At 41.5% G+C, this 21709-nt stretch overlaps 1 protein-coding gene across 1 annotated transcript in view; it reads right to left on the bottom strand.

The window, feature by feature from the left end:
- Positions 1-21709, bottom strand: part of LOC105499584 (proline-serine-threonine phosphatase interacting protein 2) — a 96787-nt gene that overhangs the window by 22192 nt on the left and 52886 nt on the right. Inside the window, exons 3-6 of the mRNA XM_011772225.3 lie at positions 20851-20928; positions 11686-11720; positions 6594-6700; positions 1246-1308 (exon numbers count right to left, since the gene is read on the bottom strand). Of these exons, the coding sequence (XP_011770527.1) occupies positions 1246-1308; positions 6594-6700; positions 11686-11720; positions 20851-20928 (283 nt within the window). The remainder of the gene's footprint in view (positions 1-1245; positions 1309-6593; positions 6701-11685; positions 11721-20850; positions 20929-21709) is intronic.

Raw genomic sequence — 21709 nt, 5'->3', positions numbered from 1 at the left:
GCCCGAGCTGGAGTGCAGTGGCCGAATCTCAGCTCACTGCAAGCTCCGCCTCCCGGGTTTACGCCATTCTCCTGCCTCAGCCTCGCGAGTAGCTGGGACTACAGGCGCCCGCCACCTTGCCTGGCTAGTTTTTTGTATTTTTTAGTAGAGACGGGGTTTCACCGGGTTAGCCAGGATGGTCTCGATTTCCTGACCTCGTGATCCGCCCGTCTCGGCCTCCCAAAGTGCTGGGATTACAGGCTTGAGCCACCGCGCCCGGCCGGTTTTTATAATTTTCAGATACCTTAAAACAGAAAGGGATCACTCAATAAAATAGGTAAGCAATCAAGATTCAAAATAGTAACAGGGTAAAATTGCAAATTCAACAAGATAAAGGTATTGTACACTATATATGTTTTTATATATTTGCCTAAAATATTCGAACTGACTTGCTATATTTTCTTGGGTTACCAGAAAGATAACCCCGTTGCATTTCCACTATCAGTGTCACTTTCAATCTTTCCAAGGCCTTAAAAAAACAAAAACATATACACTGTTGGTGGGAGTATAAATTAGTTCAACCATTGTGGAAAGCAGTATGGAGATTCCTCAAAGAACTAAAAGCAGAACTACCATTTGACCCAGCAATCCCATTACTCGGTATATACCCAGAGGAATAGAAAGCATTCTACCCTAAAGACACATGCACGTGAATGTTCACTGCAGCAAGATTCATAATAGCAAAGGCACGGAATCAACCTAAATGCCCATCAACGACAGACTGGATAAAGAATATGTGGTATATACATACCATGTAATACTATGCAACCATAAAAAAGAATGAAATCATGTCTTTTGAGGAAACATGGATAGAACCGGATGCTATTGTCCTTAGCAAACTAATGCAGGAACAGAAAACCAAATACCATATGTTCTCACTTATAAGTGGGAGCTAAATGATAAGAACTTTAAATATAAAGAAGGAAATAACAGACACTGGGGTCTACTTGAGAGGGAGAGGGAGAGGAGGGAGAGGAGCAAAAAAGATAACTATTGGGTACTGAGCTTAATCTCTGGATGTAATAATATGTACAACAACAACAAAAAAGAAAACCCAAAGCATTTAAGGTTGTTTTCCCTAAAACACTGCACTAATAAATAATAACATTTTTGAAACATTATTTGAGTAGGAATATGTTCATACACAGCACAGGATTTCAGAAAATGTCACCATTATCCCAAAAAAGACAATAAAATGTGACTCACATCCATGGTTTTCTTGAATTGTAAGCTCTTCTGTTTATGGACGGCATCCATTACAAGCTCTGTCTGTAGAGAGATCATAAGCACTATTAATAAAAACAGAAATCATTAATAAAAACAGAAATCATTATCAATAGCAGTTTATCTGGAGGGTTAAGTGTTCAAAATGATTACCCACATTTCACAATCTTCAGAAAAGAGAGACCAAACATTGTGCCCAAGGTCTTATTCCTAGCGAATAATGGGGCCCATCTTTGAACTTGTACAGGCAAACACCAAAGCCTGAACTCTCAGACACCGTGGAGAGTCACTGATCAACTCAGAGCAGTCTCTTGGGTAAAATCTGGAATCAAGGAACTTTGGTTTCAAAAAGGAATTTTAAAACTTTTCTTAAAGTGCCATTTATATTTTAAAGGAGGTCTTTATTCTTTAAGTATACATCAGCACAGTTAAATTCGGTACTTGTATCACTTCTGCAGCCCATCAGTGACACATCCATGACCATCAGGGCGCCCGGTCAGTATGAAGGAAAAAAGAGTTTGTCAGACAACTAAAAGAAACTGTTCTGTTACTCTTTTATTTTTTTATTTTTTAAGACAGAGTCTCGCTCTGTCGCCCAGGCTGGAGTGCAGTGGCATGATTTCATCTGACTGCAACCTCTGCCTCCTGGGTTCAAGCAATTCTCCTGCCTCAGCCTCCCGAGTAGCTCAGATTACAGGCCTGCACCACCACACCCGGCTAATTTTTGTACTTTTAGTAGAGATGGGATTTCACCATGTTGGCCAGGCTGGTCTCGAATTCCTGACCTCAGGTGATCCACCTGGCTCGGCCTCCCAAAGTGCTGGGATTACAGGCGTGAGCCACCGCGCCCAGCCCTGCTACTTTTTATACCCCATCCAAGTGAGGTAAATGCCTCGCTGGGAGTAAATCTTTTATTGTGGCTGTGCTGTTAATACTTGTTATTGAAAATAATGGTGTTAATAATAAAGATGTACCTCCCAGACATAATCGTAGTAGCTTCCATTTATCAAGCACTTACATGCTAAGCAGTTTTCATGCATCACAGCTATGTGAGTACTCTCTCTCCCATTTTCCTGATGGTACTGAAGTTAATTAACATACCCCAAAGTAACACAGTCAGCAAGTAACAGAATTGAAATTTGAACCCAGGAGCCCTGACCCCAGTGCCCTTGTTTCTCACTGTTACCCTAGACTATCATTATCCTTATGATAGCTCTGTAAAACCAAGCTGTAAACAACGAAAAGACACAATAATTCAAAATGAGCAATGACACTAACACTGTGCCAAAATAATATTGAAAATACAATCCAAATGTAGTTCCTTTCAGACACACAAAACTTAAGTTTTTGTCTGCTACTATAACACACAAACATCGTTTGAAGAATTCTGAAGATATCTGAATGGAATATTGGGAATGGTCTCACTTCAAATATGAGCTTTGTGGAGTACATGAAATTCCCTTGGAGGAGCTTCAGATGAGCCCTCAGAGAATCCAGCAGTCATCTTCCAGCCCACGTGAAAGTCAGCTGCCAGGTGCTGGCCATTCGCCTGCGACAGCAGAGACATAGAGAATAGACAAGGTTCCAAGAGGAGCCCAGCATGAAAAGTCACATGGCAGATCCCTGCCACTGCAGTCAGGAACCTGCAGTCCACATGCATGACTGTGTCCCTCTGCCAGGAGGAGAAGCTGGGTTTATTTATTTCATAATCTTTACCGATTTTCCCAGGCTACACAGAGCAGATCAGTTAGTAACGCTAGTCTGTTCCAAGGTCTTTTCTAGTCTAAATACACATATGGCCACTGTTACAGTTGGGAGTTGCTACTGTATTATATTTTGTGGCCCCACCTAGGCCACCTTACCTGTAGTTCTACATAACACTTGCTTCAAACACCTCTCAGGTGGCTGCAACATTCCACCAGCAGCCAAGTCTGTTCACCTCCTATCACTCCTCTCTCTGCCTTCATGGATTCCTGGCCTTTGAAACTTGGCAGGAGTCTCGAAAGCATTCCTCCACCTCCCTAACCTAACAGGCGTGGACCCTGGAGCCCAAGAGGTGAGATGCTTTGTTCGAGGTCACTCGTGAGTTAGTGTCAGAGACAGCAGGTCCAGCTCTGTCTGCTACACTACCTGGATTTACGTGTCCTTACGTCCATATTCACTTATAGGGTGACTTATCTGTGGTGACCCCAGTAAGACAAAGGTGCCCTTTCAGAGCTCCTCAGTGTCTCTTCTGAGACTCAGACTTTCTGCTCAGACCAAATCCAGTGGAAATATGATTGGGTTTTATTACTGACAACACAAAGGAATGCAAAAACACAACAATCTGTCATAGGATGAGGAAAAGCAAGACAGGGGAAAGGAAGAGATTTGCAAGTGGCCCTATAACCCTGAGAGAAACCATTGGAAGAGCTGCTTCATAGCCCATTTTTCTCTCTACTCACACTCAAGCTGTATTCTATTTTTTCATTTTTAATTTTTGTTTTTTTGAGACAGAGTGTCACTCTGTTGCCCAGGCTGGAGTGCAGTGGCATGATCTCTGCTCACCCCCCACCCCAGTTTCAAGCGATTCTCCTGCCTCAGCTTCCCGAGTAGCTGGGATTACAGGCATGAGCCACCACACCTGGCTAATTTTCGTATTTTTAGTAGACACGGGGTTTTGCCATGTTGGCCAGGCTGGTTTCAAACTTCTGACCTCAAGTGATCCGCCCACCTTGGCAAAGTGCTGGGATTACAGTCATGAGCCACCGTGCTCAGCTTTAAGCTGTATTCTAGAAACTGGAAGCATCGCCTCTGGAACCACAGAGGTTCCTTTCTTTGGAGATGGCTCTCCACACAGGCAGCACGAAACTCTCCCATGACCATCCCAATCTCAACTGAGGGGATAAAACCATGTGGGCACCAGAGGACAGAGTGTCTGATCATGTGTTGTCATTGTCATGCTACAGACAGTTATGGACTGGGGGAGAAACCTCATGACCCTCAAGTGTCAAGACCGCTGAGAATGGCTCCTACCCGCCAATCCCCTGGGGTGAGTGTCTCACTCCTCTGTACAGCCTTTCACCCCAGTGGTTTCAGCATCAATGTCCTTCTTCCAGGAGGCCTTCCCAAGCCTCCAGATGACATTACGTGTTCCCACTGTGTGTTCAGATGGTGTCTTCCTCCTTCCCTGCATCATGTAAGGCATATCAGGCTTTACCATGATTCCTGGGTCACATCCACCTGTCTGGCCCTGCTCTCATGCTTAGTGAGAGAAGGATGACCGTGTACGTCTTGGTCACCACCTTCATAAAACATTAGCTGCGAGGGAGCACACCACGAACTTCTGGCCAGCCCTTCCAGGGCCTGCACCTCCTGTGCCCTCATTTACTGAAAGAAACCAACTGATGGCTTTCCTTAAGTGGAAATGGCTTAATTTCCAAGAAGTGAAAGACCAAAGCGTGCATCTGACCAGTGAAAAATGAGAAGTTAGAGTTGGCACATTTTCTCCCAAAGTTTTATGTTTAAAAAAAAAAAAAAAAAAAAACAACTAGCTAAATACGGAAGTGGTAAAACCCAGAGTTCATTTTGACAGAAGTAATTACAATTTTATTAATAAAATTTGGACTTCTCAAAGAAAGCTAGCTCTGAAGGCATTTTCCCACTGTAGAGAGCACACAGAATAAAGGGAACTTAGAGGGTGGCAGGGGACTGAGCACAGGTGACTTACGCAATTGCTTAACATAGTTCACAGCAGAGTTCAGGTCTAGCTTAAAATAATTTGGTCTGTGTAGCGTATTAGGATGAGGAAGTTTCAGAAACCTTGCAAAATTAACAAAACTCTCCCTGAAAGGACTAGGGCTACCAAGGGCACTGAAAACATGCAAGGAAATGATTCTCCTCTCCTCTGAGGGGAAATCAAGTGTGCATAGATTCTGGTTGTCTAAGGCATTTTTGATTCTGAAAAGTTATAATTCCCCTAGAGGGGTGAGCAGTCCTGGCTATGTCAGCCACAAGGGTCTGACCATCCAATGGGTTTAATACACATGCTATTTCTGCTCTGAAAAAGGCTTCAGAGCCTTTTTTTCAGAGGCACTCCTCAAACCTGATACATCAAGCTTGACAGAATATGTCAAAGCACCTGACAGAGTGTTCCCATGTTCATTTCTACCCTTCCTTCCTGGTAAAAGGCACAGCACAAGTACAGGTGTGAGATGGAAGAGGCAGTAGTGTGCTAAAGGCAGCTGGTGAAACAGCAATAAGGGTAAGGCAGGCAGGTTCTCAGGATGCTGCCTCCCATAATAGAGGCCAGTGGCCGCCAGGGAAGCTAGACCTAGACTCCAACTTAGAGCCACAGGCAAAGTTGCTGTGACTGAGGTCAGGGTAGAATCAGCCTTAACAGCTGGCTATTTATCGGATATGCTCATTGTAGACAGCAAGCTCAGACCCAGGATAAGAAAAGGTTTTCAAAGGGACCCCCAGGAAGGGTGAAAGAGGTCACCGAAAGTCACGCAGAGCTGTGCTGGGAGACCTGGGTAGACATTTTTGGGTGCCAGATAGAGGAGAGCTTGTCTCCTATGTGAGGCCCAGGTTCCAGTCTTGAAAACTAGACACAGAAAAAAATTCTATAAGGACCCTACATGGCTGCAGGATCAGCCTGAATATCCAGGTTTTCAGGAACAAAATAGAAAAGAATAGAGTTGTGGCTGGTCTAGTCTAACTAACACTTTGATATAAACCTGGACTTCTTTTCTTGATCCCAAACATTTGTCAGTTTTGTTAACTCTTGTTCACCCTTGTCTTCTTCCATGTAGTTGGTCAGAGTAAATCTCATGAATGAAAAAGAGCCTATGTAAAGCTGCTTTGAAGACAAAAGGACTTGGAGTTCCCAGGCCTTCCGTTTTCCCATTTGTACAGTAGAGTAGTTGGACTACATTATGGTCTTCAGGGGGAGCGGGACTCTTCCACTACTTCTCCCTTCCCCTATTGCCTTGTCCAGGATGAGGAGTGTGGTTTGGGAGCCCTCCAGCTGGGATGTGCTAGATTCTATTGAAGTCAGAGGGTTTCCCCTTTCCATTCATAGTCTGAATAGTGGCAGTAGACCTGAAAAGAAGAGGAATGCAAGCTGGACCCCTGAATCCTACATGAACTTTAAAAAAGGACAACTGGCCTGGGGTATAGAAATGCATATACCCATCTGGATTGAGTCCCCACGTGGGGACTCCAATAAGTAATGTCTCAGGTCATGATTGCATGATGGTAGGAGCTGAGCTGAGGAGTATAACGAACAAACAAGCCTGTAGTTTTCTACAGGAGGAAAGGAAACACCTTAACACATATGCAAATCCAACCTTTTTCCGTTGTAGTTTTTGCTTTTCCCTGAATTCTTCCATCTTCCTGGCCTCTTCTCTTAAACTCTGTGCAAGCTGAATGTGACATTGTGCCACATTGTCTACTTCTGCAAAAAAGAATTTCAAAAAATCAAGGTCTACATATGTCTGAATTAAAATACATAAAATCATACAAAATAAATATGTATATACAAAATACTGGAGTAAGTGGTAAAATCAACATCACTTCATTTGGTCACCAACATTTATTGAACCTCTCCATACGTCCAGCATTGCCCTGGCCACCAAGGTCAGAGCTAGAAAATCTTTGGCTTTGCCTCCTACCGCTAACTGTTACTAACCTAAGGTGCCCAGGACTAGGGAGAAAAGCAGCCAAAATCCCATTTCATGAAGGTTACATCCTAGGAGACATTACCAACGCCACCACAATTTCAAACCTGATTCTTCATTCTCTGTAGATGACCTCTAAGGTTCCTTCTATCTCTAATGTCTCATAAGCCTGAACATTTATAAGAAAGGTCATATGCCAAAATTTTGGTTACCAATAGTTATCTCTGGGTAGAAAGATTATTTGTGATTTTTCCCCTTATTTTTTAAGATCTTTTCAAGGAGCATGGCCTGCCTTTGTAACAGAAAAGAATAAATTCTTGTTCTAAGAAAACAAATCAAAGCATGGCATTAAAGCTAAAAAGACTGACAGATAAAGCTAAAAAGACTGAAAGATGGTCAGATTGATCAAAGAAAAAAATGTAAACTTGTGGGTATCAAAACAATCTTGAAGAAGGTTAAAAGATATATGACAAACTGGAAACATATTTGCAATTTACATAACAAAGAGCAAATAGTTATATCCAAAGAGCTTCCAAAAATCAAAAGAAAAATACATATTCCAGTATTTAAAAACCAGTTAAAGAACATGAAATTCAAAAAAGAGTGGCTAAATGGCCAATAAACATTTGGAAATACACCCAGCCTTAAAACTATTGAAAAAAAAATGCAGAACTTTAAAATGCAAACCTTTCAACTGGGCAAAATTTTTAAAGCACAAAAATTCTTGATATTGGCAAGCATGGAACAAAACATCATTGTTGGAAAAAAAAAAACAGCACAACCTTTCTGGAGGAAATTTGGCATTTTTTAGAAACAAAATTTTTTAAATGTAAAAGAATGAGGCAGATCTATATTAATTGAAATGAAAAGTTGTCTACGATATATTGTTAAGTAAAAAAGCAAACTATAGAGAGATATGTATAGTATAACAGCATAAAAACTCATTCATGTCTATATATATATGTGCATCTACAATTAAAGGAGAGACAGTTGGCCGGGCACAGTGGCTCACACCTGTAATCCTAGCACTTTTGGGAGGCCAATGTGGGCAGATCACGAGGTCAAATGATTGAGACCATCCTGGCCAACATGGTGAAACCCCATCTCTACTAAAAATACAAAAAATCAGCCAGGCATGGTGACGGGCGCCTGTAGTCCCAGGTACTCAGGAGGCTGATGCAGGAGAATGGCGTGAACCCGGAAGGCAGAGGTTGCAGTGAGATGAGATCGCGCCACTGCACTCCAGCCTGGTGACAGAGCGAGACTCCGTCCCCAAAAAAAAAAAAAAAGAGAGAGAGAGAGTTGTAAATTCACAGAGAAAGGTCTGGAAAGATATACACCAAACTACTAGCATGATTTTAAAATGATCGTTTTCATTTTAAAAACAATATAAAAACATATCTGGCCCCATCCCAGAAATTGTAGATCACTGCCATGGTATAATACTATTTCCGTATATGAATAAATACATATATACTCTACATATATATGTTTAATTGCATTAAACTGTCTGGAGACAATCACTGAGAAGTGAAAATTCCAGTGCTTACTATCTTCTTTGCAGCTAGTTGTCTCGTTTGAATTTTTAAGATAAATATATATATTATTTTAATAAGAAAATAAAACTTATTTTTTTTAGAAAAAGAAAACAAGTAAAGGAAAGGCAAAAAAAAATTTTAGGAGACCCAGCCTATGCTGAGGTTTGACCTTGGGCCACGCCATACTTGGCCTTACAGTGCATATAAGGGACGTGAAAAGATACTGTCTCTACCTTGAGAAATGTATTCACTGACAAGTTACAGAGGGAAGAAGACACCTTCTATGAAAACGTTAAAATGAATATTGAGCTAACATTTACAAACGTCTAGAACTACTCAGTGAGCTACAGAAACACTTTAGGCACGTATTAAACATACTATGCTGTGTTAAAATTCTTAGCTTGGAAGGGCCAGGTATTCTGAAAAACAGAAAGCTTTAGAGGCAGGTTCTGAGTAACAGGCCTGAAGAATATTAGAACTGGATAGGACCCCTTGAAAACCACAGTGCCAGGGTCCCACCCTGGATCGCCCAACTTCTGCTTGTCATCACATTAGAATAATAGGAACTAAATAAAAATCTGTTGACTGAATTCCAAGTTGCAGTTATAACCAAAGGCCACCAAGTGGAAATGAGAACTGAGAAATTAAGAAAGGATGCTGAGGACACTATGACTTACGTCTTCCATTTCCCCTCCAGACTCATACCAATAAATAATAATTTCTCATACCAAGAAAAGCAAAGACGACCAACACAGGAAGAAAATGACTCCTCAGCCTCAAAAAGATGAAGGGAAATAGAACTTCACCCCAACAGAGATGAACTCTGACAATTGTGACACTGGTGTTTCCAAAGACTTTCTATTTCCTTTCTAAATTAGCCTTTACCACTCTCAAGAAGTATGATAAAATTAGAATGCCCCATTCCAAACAAGAAAATAAATCCAAACATGAGGGAACTTCCCACTGGTTTCTCCTCTTAAGACGCTGAAGGAGAGGCTGAAGAAGGGATTTTTTTTTTTTAAACAGTCTCACTCTGTCGCCCATGCTGGGGTGCAGTGGCAAGATCTCTGCTCACTACAACCTCTGCCTCCCAGGTTCAAGTGATTCTCGTGCCTCAGCCTCTGGAGTAGCTGGGACTACAGGCACATGCCAACATGCCTGGCTAACTTTTGTATTTTTAGTAGAGATGGGGTTTTGCCATGTTGGCCAGGCTAGTCTTGAACTCCTGATCTCAGGTGATCTGCCCGCCTTGGCCTCCCAAAGCGCTAAGATTACAGGTGTGAGCCACCACACTGGGCCAAAAGAGATCATTTTTAGGACATAGCATCCTGACCCTGGGAAGAAAATAATAAATAAATAAGAATTCTTAAGGAAACAACAGGATGTGGTTCTAAAAACACAGATCTCAATGGCTGAGTACAGTGTCTCACACCTGTAATCTCAGCACTTTGGGAGGCCAAGGCGGGAGGATCACTTGAGCCCAGGAGTTCAAGACCAGTTTGGGCAACACAGTGAGACCCCATCTCTATGAAAAGTAAAAAATTAGCCAGACGTAATGGTGCATGCCTGTGGTCCCAGCTACTCATGAGGCTGAGGCTGGAGGATCGCTTAACCCTGGGAGTGTGAGGCTGCAGTGAGCTGTGACTGTGCAGCACTCCAGCCTGGATGATAGAGTGATGCCCTGACTTTAAAAAAATAAAAATAAACAGATCTCAAACTTCCTTAGGCAATCAGCCTGTAAGATCATGAGTTCAGCTGCAAATATTTTGAATTTAAGGTGCCTTTGAAACACCCAAGAAGAAATATTAAGTAGGCAACAGGATGTAAGTTCTGGTCCTTAGAGAGTTCGGGACTGAAAATTTAGAACTGTACATTCTTTATGAAAAGATGGGCCGGGCGCGGTGGCTCAAGCCTGTAATCCCAGCACTTTGGGAGGCCAAGACGGGCGGATCACGAGGTCGGGAGATCGAGACCATCCTGGCTAACACGGTGAAACCCCGTCTCTACTAAAAAGTATAAAAAAACTAGCCGGGCGAGGTGGCGGGCGCCTGTAGTCCCAGCTACTCGGGAGGCTGAGGCAGGAGAATGGCGTGAACCCGGGAGGCGGAGCTTGCAGTGAGCTGAGATCCGGCCACTGCACTCCAGCCTGGGCGACAGAGCGAGACTCCGTCTCAAAAAAAAAAAAAAAGAAAAGATGATAGCTGGTGTCAGGGATGAGGATGTTTATCTAGGCAGACTGAGAAGAGAAGGGCTAGGACCAAGTTCTGAGGACCTGCAATATAGAAAGGGATACAGAAGTAGCCAGAGAAGCAGGAAAAATCCAAGGGGGTCAGAGGGATGCTGGTTTCCAGAAGAAAGAAATGCACAACAGTGCTGAATGCTGTTGAAGAGTCAAGCTAGAAGAGGCCCAAAATTGTCCCCTAAACTTAGTGACCCAAAGGTTGCTGGTGTCCTTGGAGAGGGCAGTTCCAGATGAGTGGTGGGGTCACAGGCAGATTAGAGTAAGAGGTGAGGGAATAGTGACAATACTTCCTTCGATGCTTACTGTAGTTCACTTTATTCCGGATACAAATGTCTGGTGATCTGGGAGAAATGGCAAAACACGCACAACACAGTCCCAAAGTCTGAAGCCCTGCAGAGATGGCTCTGGGAGAAGGAAGCCAGACTGAGCATAAGAACATACCAGAGGTTAGGTTGCTAGACAGTCTGGCAGGTGTGGGTGTGGAGGAGCACTTGGATGACAGTGTCTCCGTCTTAGAACCAAGAAGTATAGACAATTCTCTGAGGCAACCATTCTCCCAGCATGGTCCCTGGACCAGTGGCCTCAGCAATACTTGGGAACATGAGAGACACGCAGACTCCCAGGCCCCACTCCAGACTTCCTGAATCAGAAACCCTGGGGATGGGTCTCAGGAATCCGTGTCAATAACAAGCCCTCCAGGTGATTCTGATGCTAATGCAAGTGTGAGAAGCACGGCTCTGAGTAAGGCAAACACACATCAAGATGTGCAGGTGTGTAGCTTCTCCAGTTCATTTCAAGCCTGCAGCACTTTGTCTCACCTGAGGAGTTGCTCTAATTTTTTTTGACCCACTATGAAACTGCTGTTCAAATTAGAACACACCTTTGACAACAGACACAGGGTTTGTCAAGGGCAGTGAATATATATTTTTTAAAAAGGGGTTGTCAAGGGCAGTGAACATATATTTTTTAAAAAATCACTTACGCTGTTTGAAGACTTCAAGGGCCCGCTTCAGGGTGCTAAAAAGACAAGTACATATATAATTTCAGTTCTGGAAATTCTCTGCACAATCTTATTATAATGCCTTTGCATGCTTCTCTCTGCCTATATCTTAACTTAGGACCTACAGACCAATTTTTGCCCATGAGCTAGAGAGACAGCAAAAGACCGAGACTTCTTAAGTCCAGTTTCCTCAATCCCAGGCACAAGAAATTCTTCAGCTGTTCACTTGGGGAGAGCAATATGCCAAAACTCTTTGTGTTTCATTGTCTCCGATGATAGTATAGGAGTTATGACCCTTTCTCATAAGAATACCAGTGATTCTTTAAAGTACGACAAGGAGGCTGAGGCAGGAAAATCACTTGAACCCGTGAGGTGGAGGTTGCAGTGAGCCAAGATCGCACCACTGCACTCCAGCCTGGGCAACACAGCAAGACTCCATCTCAAAATAAATAAATAAATAAATAAATAAGTAAGTAAGTAAGTAAATAGTACAGCAATTCAAAATATGAATACAAGGCAACAAAGGAAGGGTTCAAACCTAGTCCTGATTGCCTCCTTTTTCATTAATTTACATTCATTTAATCAATCATCATATATTTATTGACCATAAACCAGGGGCCAGGCATTGTGTCAGATGTTAGTAAATCAATTGTACAAGACAGACCTCATCCCAGACCTCAGAGTCTAATGGAGGAGACAGACATTAAACAAATTGTATCCATTTTTTTATTGCTGCATGACAAACTTAGCAGCATAAAACAACACATATTTATTATCTCACAGTTCTGTGGATTGCCAGTCTGAATATGGTTTAGCTGGATCCTGTGCTTAGAGTATCACAGGCAGCAATCAAGGTATTGGCCAGGCTGCATTCTCATCTGGTGGCTTGACAGGGGAAGAATCTGCTTACTCAAAGTTAATATTTTACTTACCCTCAGCAATAAAATACCTAAGAATGTTTTAACCCTGATTATCCTTCCTAAAAAGTTATAAGCTTTCAATGTCCAATATTTTGGCTCCATCTTATTTTTTAAATCACCCAAGTTGACATTAATACCATTTATTTATAAACTGTTTAGATTTATCCATATGTGCCATATTCTTTGCTCACTATTCCTTCTTGCACTCCAGACCTTTTGTCCCGGATTTTTTTCCTTCTTCCTAAAGTATATTTTTTAGAAATTCCTTTATTGAAGATCTGCTCATAGTTAACTCTAATTTTTTGTTGGATAACATCTTTGTTTTTCCTTCTTTCTTGAAAAATAATTTATCCAAGAAAAATAATTTTTCCAGGTTGATAGTTATTTCCTCTCAGTACTTTAAAGACATAATTCTGCAGTCTCTCACTTCATCATTGCTGTTGAAAAATCAGCTGTTGCGCTAATAAATGTTCCTTAGTAGGTAATCATTCTTTCTGAATGCCTTTAGGACTTTTTCATTAACTTGGATCTTACTCAGTTTGACTGTTCTTGTGTGCTTGTGAATTTCCTTCTAATTTATCATTCTTGGGATTTATTTTGCTTCCTCAATCTGAAGATTCATGGCTCCCATCAATTATAGAAAATGGTTAAGCTCTGTTGCTTTAGAAGTTTTTTCTCATTGTTTCTGTTCTCTCTTCTGGAACTCTAGTTAGGTTTGCATTGAACTTCTCATCCTATTCTCCACGTCTCTTAATTTTTCTTTACTTTTAACCTCTGATTTTTTTCTGTGATTAATTCCAGATAATTTCTTTTCTTTTTTGAAATGTATTTACTTACTTGACAAATAAAAATTGTATGTGTTTATTGTGTACAAAACAATGTTTTGAAATATGTACATTGTAGAATGGTTCAATAGAACTAAGTAACATATGTATTACCTCATGTACTTACACTTTTTGTGGTGAGAACACTTAAAATCTACTCTCTTAGTGGTTTTCAAGAATATAATACATTGTTATTATCATAGTCATTGTGTTGTACAATAGATCTCCTGAACTTATTCCTCCTAATTGAAATTTTGTATCCTTTGATCAACATTTCCAAACCCTGTCCCCAGTCTCTCCTGATTTTTTCATTTCTAATTTTTGAATTCCCTCTTCAATTATAGTTAATGTGTTACTTAATGCATCTCATATACTGAATTTTTATTTTAAGTATTTTCTATTTTCTTTATATAAGTTCTATCTGAATCCCTTTCAAAATTTCTTGGATACCTCTGAAAGTCACCCTACTCATGCACTTAATTCACTCTTTTTTTTTCTTTAAATATACTATATATACTTGTTTTTTTAGATCTGTTAGTTCTAGTATCTACAATCTTTGCATGTCTAATTCTGCTATTTATTGCTTCTGTTGACACTCAGGACCACTCTAAACTAAATTTTTAGCTTAGGATTCTTCAGACCACTCTGATGAAATTTGGTAATTTGGAGCTCCAAATCTGCAAGATAACTGGCTTGTAATTACGGATTCTCAGGAGATACAACCTCTTCCATCATTTATAATCAAGGCTTAGAGAGGTATCTTTCCTTTTTATCTTTTTCTTTTTCTGCAACAGTCTCACTCGGTCACACAGTCACCCAGCCTCTGCCTCCTGGGTTTGAGCAATTCTCCTGCCTCAGCCTCCTAAGTAGCTGGGATTACAGATACCCACCAGCACGCCCAGCTAATTTTTGTATTTTTAGGAGAGACAGGGTTTTACCACATTGACCAGGCTGGTATCAAACTTCTGACCTCAAGTGATCTGCCCTCCTCGGCCTCCCAAAGTGCTGGGATTACAGGCATGACTTGATATCTTTTATTGAGATTTTTTTCTCTAGTTTAGCTTTTCATTAAGACATTATTTCTCTTCTGGTTTCCACGCTTTCTCTGGGATTTAGGAGATGAAGAAAAGCTTGAATCCAGAGAGCTAAGTGAGCACTGAAAGACACCTTTGATTCATCTTTGGCCTGGAAGGATTTTCCTTACTTTCTTGACAGCATAGTCATATATTTATCTTAAGTCATTAAAATATATTTTAAACTAGCATTTTAAGTGTTTTACGATGGGAGGGCTTCCCAATATCTAGTCTACCATGTTGTGGATATGGAAGACCGTGATTCATTTTTCATACCTTCTCTCAATCTCCCCCATCCTCTCCCTTATAATCAACTTGGCTTTGCCCATTATTTCAGTTCTCCCCCAACCTACACTTCCTTAAGTGAACCCCCTCAGAGGTGCCTTGGCCCAGATAATTTTCTTGCTCACTGCTACTCTCACGGAGGCTGATCTCATGGAACTGTGGACTGTGCTCGCTCAACCTACCCAAACAGGGTTGGGATTTTGTTAACTCATAGTCCCCTACCACAGCAGCATAAGATCATGCATCATTTTAGATATGTGTGTATATATATATATATATATATGGAAAATTCTATTATTTTAGAAATTAAAGGCCCTGCATTTTCCAACTGGCCCCTTCTCCCAACTACCTCACTTTCCCCCCTCTATCTCAAAACAAACGTTCTTCTTTCTCTCTGCCTTTTCTCACATGAACACTTGCACCAGCTATTACAAATACACTAAGCAGGACAGTCTAAGTGCACATTCTCCATTCACTTTACCCATCTTATGATACAATTTATCAAGGTGTACAATGCATTATAATAGTGTCCATATTGAGGCCGGGTGCAGTGGCTCACCCCTGTAATCCCAGCACGCTGGAAGGCCAAGGCGGGAGGATCACTTGAGGTCAGGAGTTCGAGACCAGCCAGGCCAACATGGTTTAACCCCTTCTCCACTAAAAATACAAAAATTACCCAGGTATGGTGGCACATGCCTGTAATCCCAGCTACTTGGGAAGCTGAAGCACAAGAATCATTTGAACCCTGGAAGCAGAGGTTGCAGTGAGCCAAGATTATACCACTGCACTCCAGCCTAGGCGACAGAGTGAGACTCCAGTTCAAAAACAAAAATAAAAATAAAAGTGTCCATATCCAAACAAATGCACCAATGGTCAACTGGAACTAATAAACCCACTCTTCAGTGATGCTCATTTGTCTTCAAAGTATGGGGAAAAAAAAGACGGATATGATAGGAGATACAACTGGGATTATTTCCCTATAGTGAGTCATAGGGTTGAAAGGCCAGCCTTCCAGCAAAATTGTCTGTCCCAAGTTTAAAACTTTTCTCCCACCACAGTGACTGACTGAAGGGCCCCTAAAGAGCAGCCCCATTTTCATTTCCTTTGTCATCGCTTTGTTGTCTCCCATCATCACTTCATTGTCATTCCTCATGTTCAGGACAAAATGACATTCCAGGAATGGAATCTGAACCATGGGAATGGTGGCCTAGCAACATTCACCCTCTCTTCTCCACGGTGTTCTCCCTGACTGTGGAAAAGGAAACTATTCTACAACTCTTTTTAAAAGGACGTTGGCCTTAAGCCCTAACAGGTCCCGTCACAGGCTTGAGTCTCTCAGGGTAGCCAATGAGGTGGAAGATCCTAGCTAGTCCCTGGATAAGCAAAATCATCCAGCTGGGCGCGATGACTCACGCCTGTAATCCCAGCACTTTGGGAGGCCGGGGCGGGTGAATCACGAGGTCAGGAGTTCAAGATCAGTCTGGCTAAGATGGTGAAACCCCATCTCTACTAAAAATACAAAAATTAGCCAGGCGTGGTGGTGAGCGCCTGTAATCCCAGCTACTCAGGAGACTGAGGCAGAGAACTGCTTGAACCCCAGAGGCAGAGGTTGTAGTGAGCTAAGATTATGCCACTGCACTCCAGCCTGGGTGACAGAGTGAGACTCCATCTCAAAAAAAAAAAAAAAAAAAAAAAAAAAAAATCTGCTGTCATCTAGAACATCTTCCTAAAGATCATGTCATGAGGTGACAAAAACAAGTCACCTAAACAGCATTTCACTTCAGCCTTGGAAAGGATCCCAGTTCTCCTATCTTATTACTACTTCCTCTCTGAGGTATACTCTTAGAAGGAAAACTGACTGGCTTTTATCAAGCAACAGAAAAGAACTGTGTTACAGTCTCTCTGAATTTACCAAATAACAAGGCAAACATCAAACATGTAAGGATATAAGAAATATCATTTCGGGTCAGATTCATTCCGTTAAGTATCTTCTGCAGGAAGTAGTAGAGAGAATATGGCCATTTTCCATCACATCACCTCAAAAGTTTCTGGGTATATTGCCAACAGCTTATGCTTTCGTTAGAAACAAAAAAGTTTTTTTGGTCAACTGACCCACTTATCTTCCATGAAATGTTCTAAACCATTCTTTAATTACAGTGAAACTTGTCTAAGTTGATGTACTTTGGACCCTTGGACATGCAAATGTTTTACATATTCAAAAAATAAAACTAAATCAAACAGGAAAAAGAAAACAATCCCTATAATTTAAAATAAACTGAAACAAATAAACTTAACTATAAGTAAAATTGGTTACATAATCACACAGAGAAAGTAAATGTTTAAGTGACCTACATGGTCTAAGATCAAAAGGAACTGCAAAGAAATGTTAAGCTTTATTCAGAAGTTTTATTGTTAGTAGCAATATTGTATTATCTTAAAATAATTTTATATATATAACAAAATAAAGCAGATAATTATACTAATATTGTCAGGTCTTCAATATAAGACGAAAGAAATAAAAACATAAAATTTTAAACATTACATAAAGCCCTATAAAGTTAAATTAGAATTGGAAATATCAGTATGAACTCATACTTTTAAAATCCGTTCCCTGCCAGGGCCTACATACAATGATGCCTCTGTGACAATGATCAACATTAAAACGGAAAATTTGGGCCAGGCACGGTGGCTCATGCCTGTAATCACAGCACTTTGGGAGGCCAAGGCAGGCAGATCACTTGAGGTCAGGAGTTCGAGACCAACCTGACCAACATGGTAAAATCCTGCCTCTACTAAAAATACAAAACATTAGCTGGGCATGGTGGCAGGTGCTTGTAATCCCAGCTATTCGGGAGACTGGGGCAGCAGAATTGCTTAAACCCGGGAGGTGGAGGTTGCAGTGAGCCAAGACAGCGCCATTGCACTCCAGCCTGGGTGACAGAGCGAGACTCTGACTCAAAAAAAAAAAAAAGAACTGAAAATTTGATCTCTAAATATAATTAATCACTAAAAGGAATGGAACCAAGTATTCTTGGAGAAAGAGCTAATTCCAGATTTAAATTTAAAGCATTTACATTGTTAATAATTATAAAATCTTGGTGACAAATATGAGTAACTGCAAAATCTAGGTGATAGGTATATAGCTATATAGCTACTTACTATGCTCATTTTTTAACTTTTCTGTGATTTTTAAATTTTCTTTTCTCTCTCTCTCTTTTTTTTTTCTTTTGAGATGGAGTCTTGCTCTGTCGCCCAGGCTGGAGTGCAGTGGCGTGATCTTGGCTCACTGCAAGCTCCGCCTCCGGGACTCACGCCATTCTCCTGCCTCAGCCTCCTGAGTAGCTGGGACTACAGGCACCCACCACCACGCCCGGCTAATTTTGTTTTGTATTTTTTAGTAGAGATGGGGTTTCACCATGTTAACCAGGATGGTCTCGATCTCTCGACCTCACGATCCACCCGCCTTGACCTCCCAAAGTGCTGGGATTACAGGTGTAAGCCACCGCGCCTGGCTGATTCTTAAATTTTCATTTAAAACATCAAAAATATATAATTAATCAATGAAAAAATAAACCTTCCTTGTGCTAATTTCCTATGTCTGAGGGTATCAAGATTTTTAGGTTTATGTAACTATTAATATTTTCAATATCTCCCAATGTTTTCCTCCTCAGTAGTTCAATACCTTTCTTTGTGGTCTAGGACGAGTCTGTGTGTGTGTGTGTGTGTGTGTGTGTGTGTGTGTGTGTGTGTGTATCTGTGTTGTATGTGTGTTTGTTTTAGAAGCAAGAGAAGACAAGAGCAAGGGCAATGTCCTATTTGTCCCTATTAGAGCCTCTGAGGGGACACAGATCTCTGGGCATCTCTGTTGATAGCACAGCCAGAGCAGGATACAGGAAAGTATGTTATGTGGTTAGGTCTGCAGAGAGAAAGCCTGACTTCCTTCTCCAAACCCTCCCTCAACATATTGGGGAAGGAATCTAGAACTTTTCAAATGAGTCGGACTGGCTACATAATTTGTGAGTCCTACTGCAAAATGAAAATGTGAGACCCCTTGTTTATAAATTATTAAAAATTTCAGAATGGTGATAGCAGGGCACTAAACCAATTATGAAACCCTTCTAAGTGTGAGTTGCCATAGGACACCAAGGAAACCAGCCTTGTATAAGAGGGAGTGTATTCCTAACGTAGGTACCATGTCCTGGTCATTTCTGTATCCTCAAAGTATTAAATGAATGACTGAAAAATAAAAATTATGGTACAGAAATCTCACATGGGTGGTGACAACTATAAAATGATGCAAGGAAGACATGAAATTGACCTAAATGCCCACCAATGATAGACTGAATAAAGAAAATGTGGTACATATACACCACGGAACACTAGGAAGCCATAAAAAAGAATGAGATCACGTCCTTTGCAGGGACATGGATGGAGCTGGAGACCATTATCCTCAGCAAACTAAAATAGAACAGAAAACCAAATACCACATGTTCTCACTTATAAGTGGGAGCTAAATGATGAGACCACATGGACACGTGGAAGGGAACGACACACACTGGTGCCTATCAGACAGTGGAGGGTGGGAAGAGAAAGAGGATCAGGAAAAATAACTAATGGGTACTGGGCTTAATACCTGGGCGATGAAATAATATGTACAACAAACCCCCATAACACATGTTTACCTATGTAACAAACCTGCACATGTGCCCCTAAACTTAAAAGTTTTTTTGCCAGGCGCGGTGGCTCACGCCTGCAATCCCAGCACTTTGGGAGGCCGAGGCAGGCGGATCACCTGAGGTTGGGAGTTCGAGACCAGCCTGACCAACATGGAGAAACCCCATCTCTACTAAAAACACAAAACTAGTCAGGCATGGAGGCGCATGCCTGTAATCCCAACTACTCGGGAGTCTGAGGCAGGAGAATTGCTTGAACCCAGGAGGCGGAGGTTGTGGTGAGCCAAGATCGCACCACTGCACTCCAGCCTAAGCAACAAGAGCAAAACTCCACCTCCAAAAAAAAAAAAATTTTTTTTTAAATGGTGCAAAATCTCCTATAGTTATCACAAACCAAAAAATACATGTGTAATTTTATATTTTATATATAATTTTACAGGTATTTTACTTAGGATAGACATTATAAAATAATATCAACACAGCCCTCTGGGCACCTCTGCTATCAATACTTGCATAGATGCCCAGAAGTCTGTGTCCCCTCAGAGGTCCTAATGGGGACAAATAGGACATTGCCCTTCCTCTTTTCTTCTTTTGCTTCTAAAACACACACACACATACAGTACACACACATACATACACACACACAAGAAGCCCTTCTATTAAATTTCTAGTATAAATATATATAATATAACTCTATCATTGAAAAAGTATGCATATAAAAAGACTTCAAGAAAAACTTAGACGGTATTAATAACAGGTCGTGGCTTCATAGTCCACTTTAGCCATTTTTCTGTTTGTCTTGATTTTTCACAATTGAACATAAGAAAAAAAAATTGCAATTTTTTTTAGGCCAAGTACAGAGACACGTGCCTGTAGTCCCAGCGACTTGGACAGCTGACGGGTAAGGATCGCTTTTTAAAAATCTTTTGAGACAGAGTCTTGCTCTGACACCCAGGCTGTAATGCAGTGGCGCGATCTCGGCTCACTGCAACCTCTACCTTCTGAGCTCAAACCATCCTCCCACCTCAGTCTCCCAAGTAGCTAGGATGACAGGCATGGGCCACCACGCCCGGCTAATTTTTCTATTTTTAGTAGGGATGGGGTTTTGCCAAGTTGCCTAGGCTGGTCTTGAACTCCTAGGCCCAAGTGATCCACCCGCCTCGGCCTCCCAAAGTGCTGGGGCTACAGGCATAAGCAACTGTGCCTGACTGAGGATCTTGAGTTTGAGCCCAGCCTGGACAAAATAATGAGACCCCATCTCCAAAAAAACAAAAATTTTTTTTCAACCTCCTGGTAACTCTGTCTGCTGAAGCAAAGGGGCTCCCGGGCATTATTAACCAACCTGGAAACCAGAAAAAAACTTGGTACATACTTGGTTTCAAACTGTCCACACGGCTTCTTCCTAGAGAGGCTGAGCAGATCTTTGCCATATCTCTCTTCAACTGCTGCCCTAGGGGAACAGAAGACAGGGTTATGGGTCCTTCTCAGAGTTGACTCTTTGTTAAGACACAATGACCCTCCCCTGGAAAGCAAAACTGCACTTGTGACCGCAGAAGCTCAGATACAACACCATTCTCTAAAATGCAAGACTCCCTCTATATGATGGGGAACAACTGTGAAAAGATCAATGGCCCTCATCTCTCTGGTGGTCTTCTCCAGTTAGAAGTCCCTAACATGAACATTATGTGAACATTACAGTAAAACTGAACATTTGTTTAAGTGGAATAAGAAATGCTCAACCCTCCTCCATCTTTTCTAAGAGTGCCCTTTACCATGCGATAGAGCCCTTCATTCACAAGCAATTCAAATACGTAACTAAACTGTACCAAAGGAAGGGGAATTTCAGGAAAGAAACTCTGTAGTCAGCGTACCCTATAAAAACACTGATTGTTACTCGGCATTGCAGGGTCAGTCCCAGTACTAAACATCCTCCTTCCCCTTCCCCTCTCCCCGCTGCTTTTTGTCACCATCTCCATTTCTTGTCCCAGCCCAGCCTTATCTAAACCATACGGTTAGGACAGAGTGATTTAGGCTCATCTACCCTACTTTTTTCTTCAGATTTAAAAAAAATATGTAAGTAATAAACGAATATATCCTCACGGTAAAAGACTGCAACATCACAAAGGTAGACAGTCTAAAACACGCCAGCACCTTCCCACTCTCTTCCAGCTCCACTGCTCTCCCCAGGGGCAGCCACTGCCAAGGTTGTTAGTTAGCTTTCTAGTCCCTTT

This window comes from Macaca nemestrina, chromosome 19 (genome assembly GCF_043159975.1).
Source record: "Macaca nemestrina isolate mMacNem1 chromosome 19, mMacNem.hap1, whole genome shotgun sequence".
Taxonomy (NCBI): domain Eukaryota; kingdom Metazoa; phylum Chordata; class Mammalia; order Primates; family Cercopithecidae; genus Macaca; species Macaca nemestrina.
This window is presented reverse-complemented; position numbering and strand designations above follow the sequence as displayed.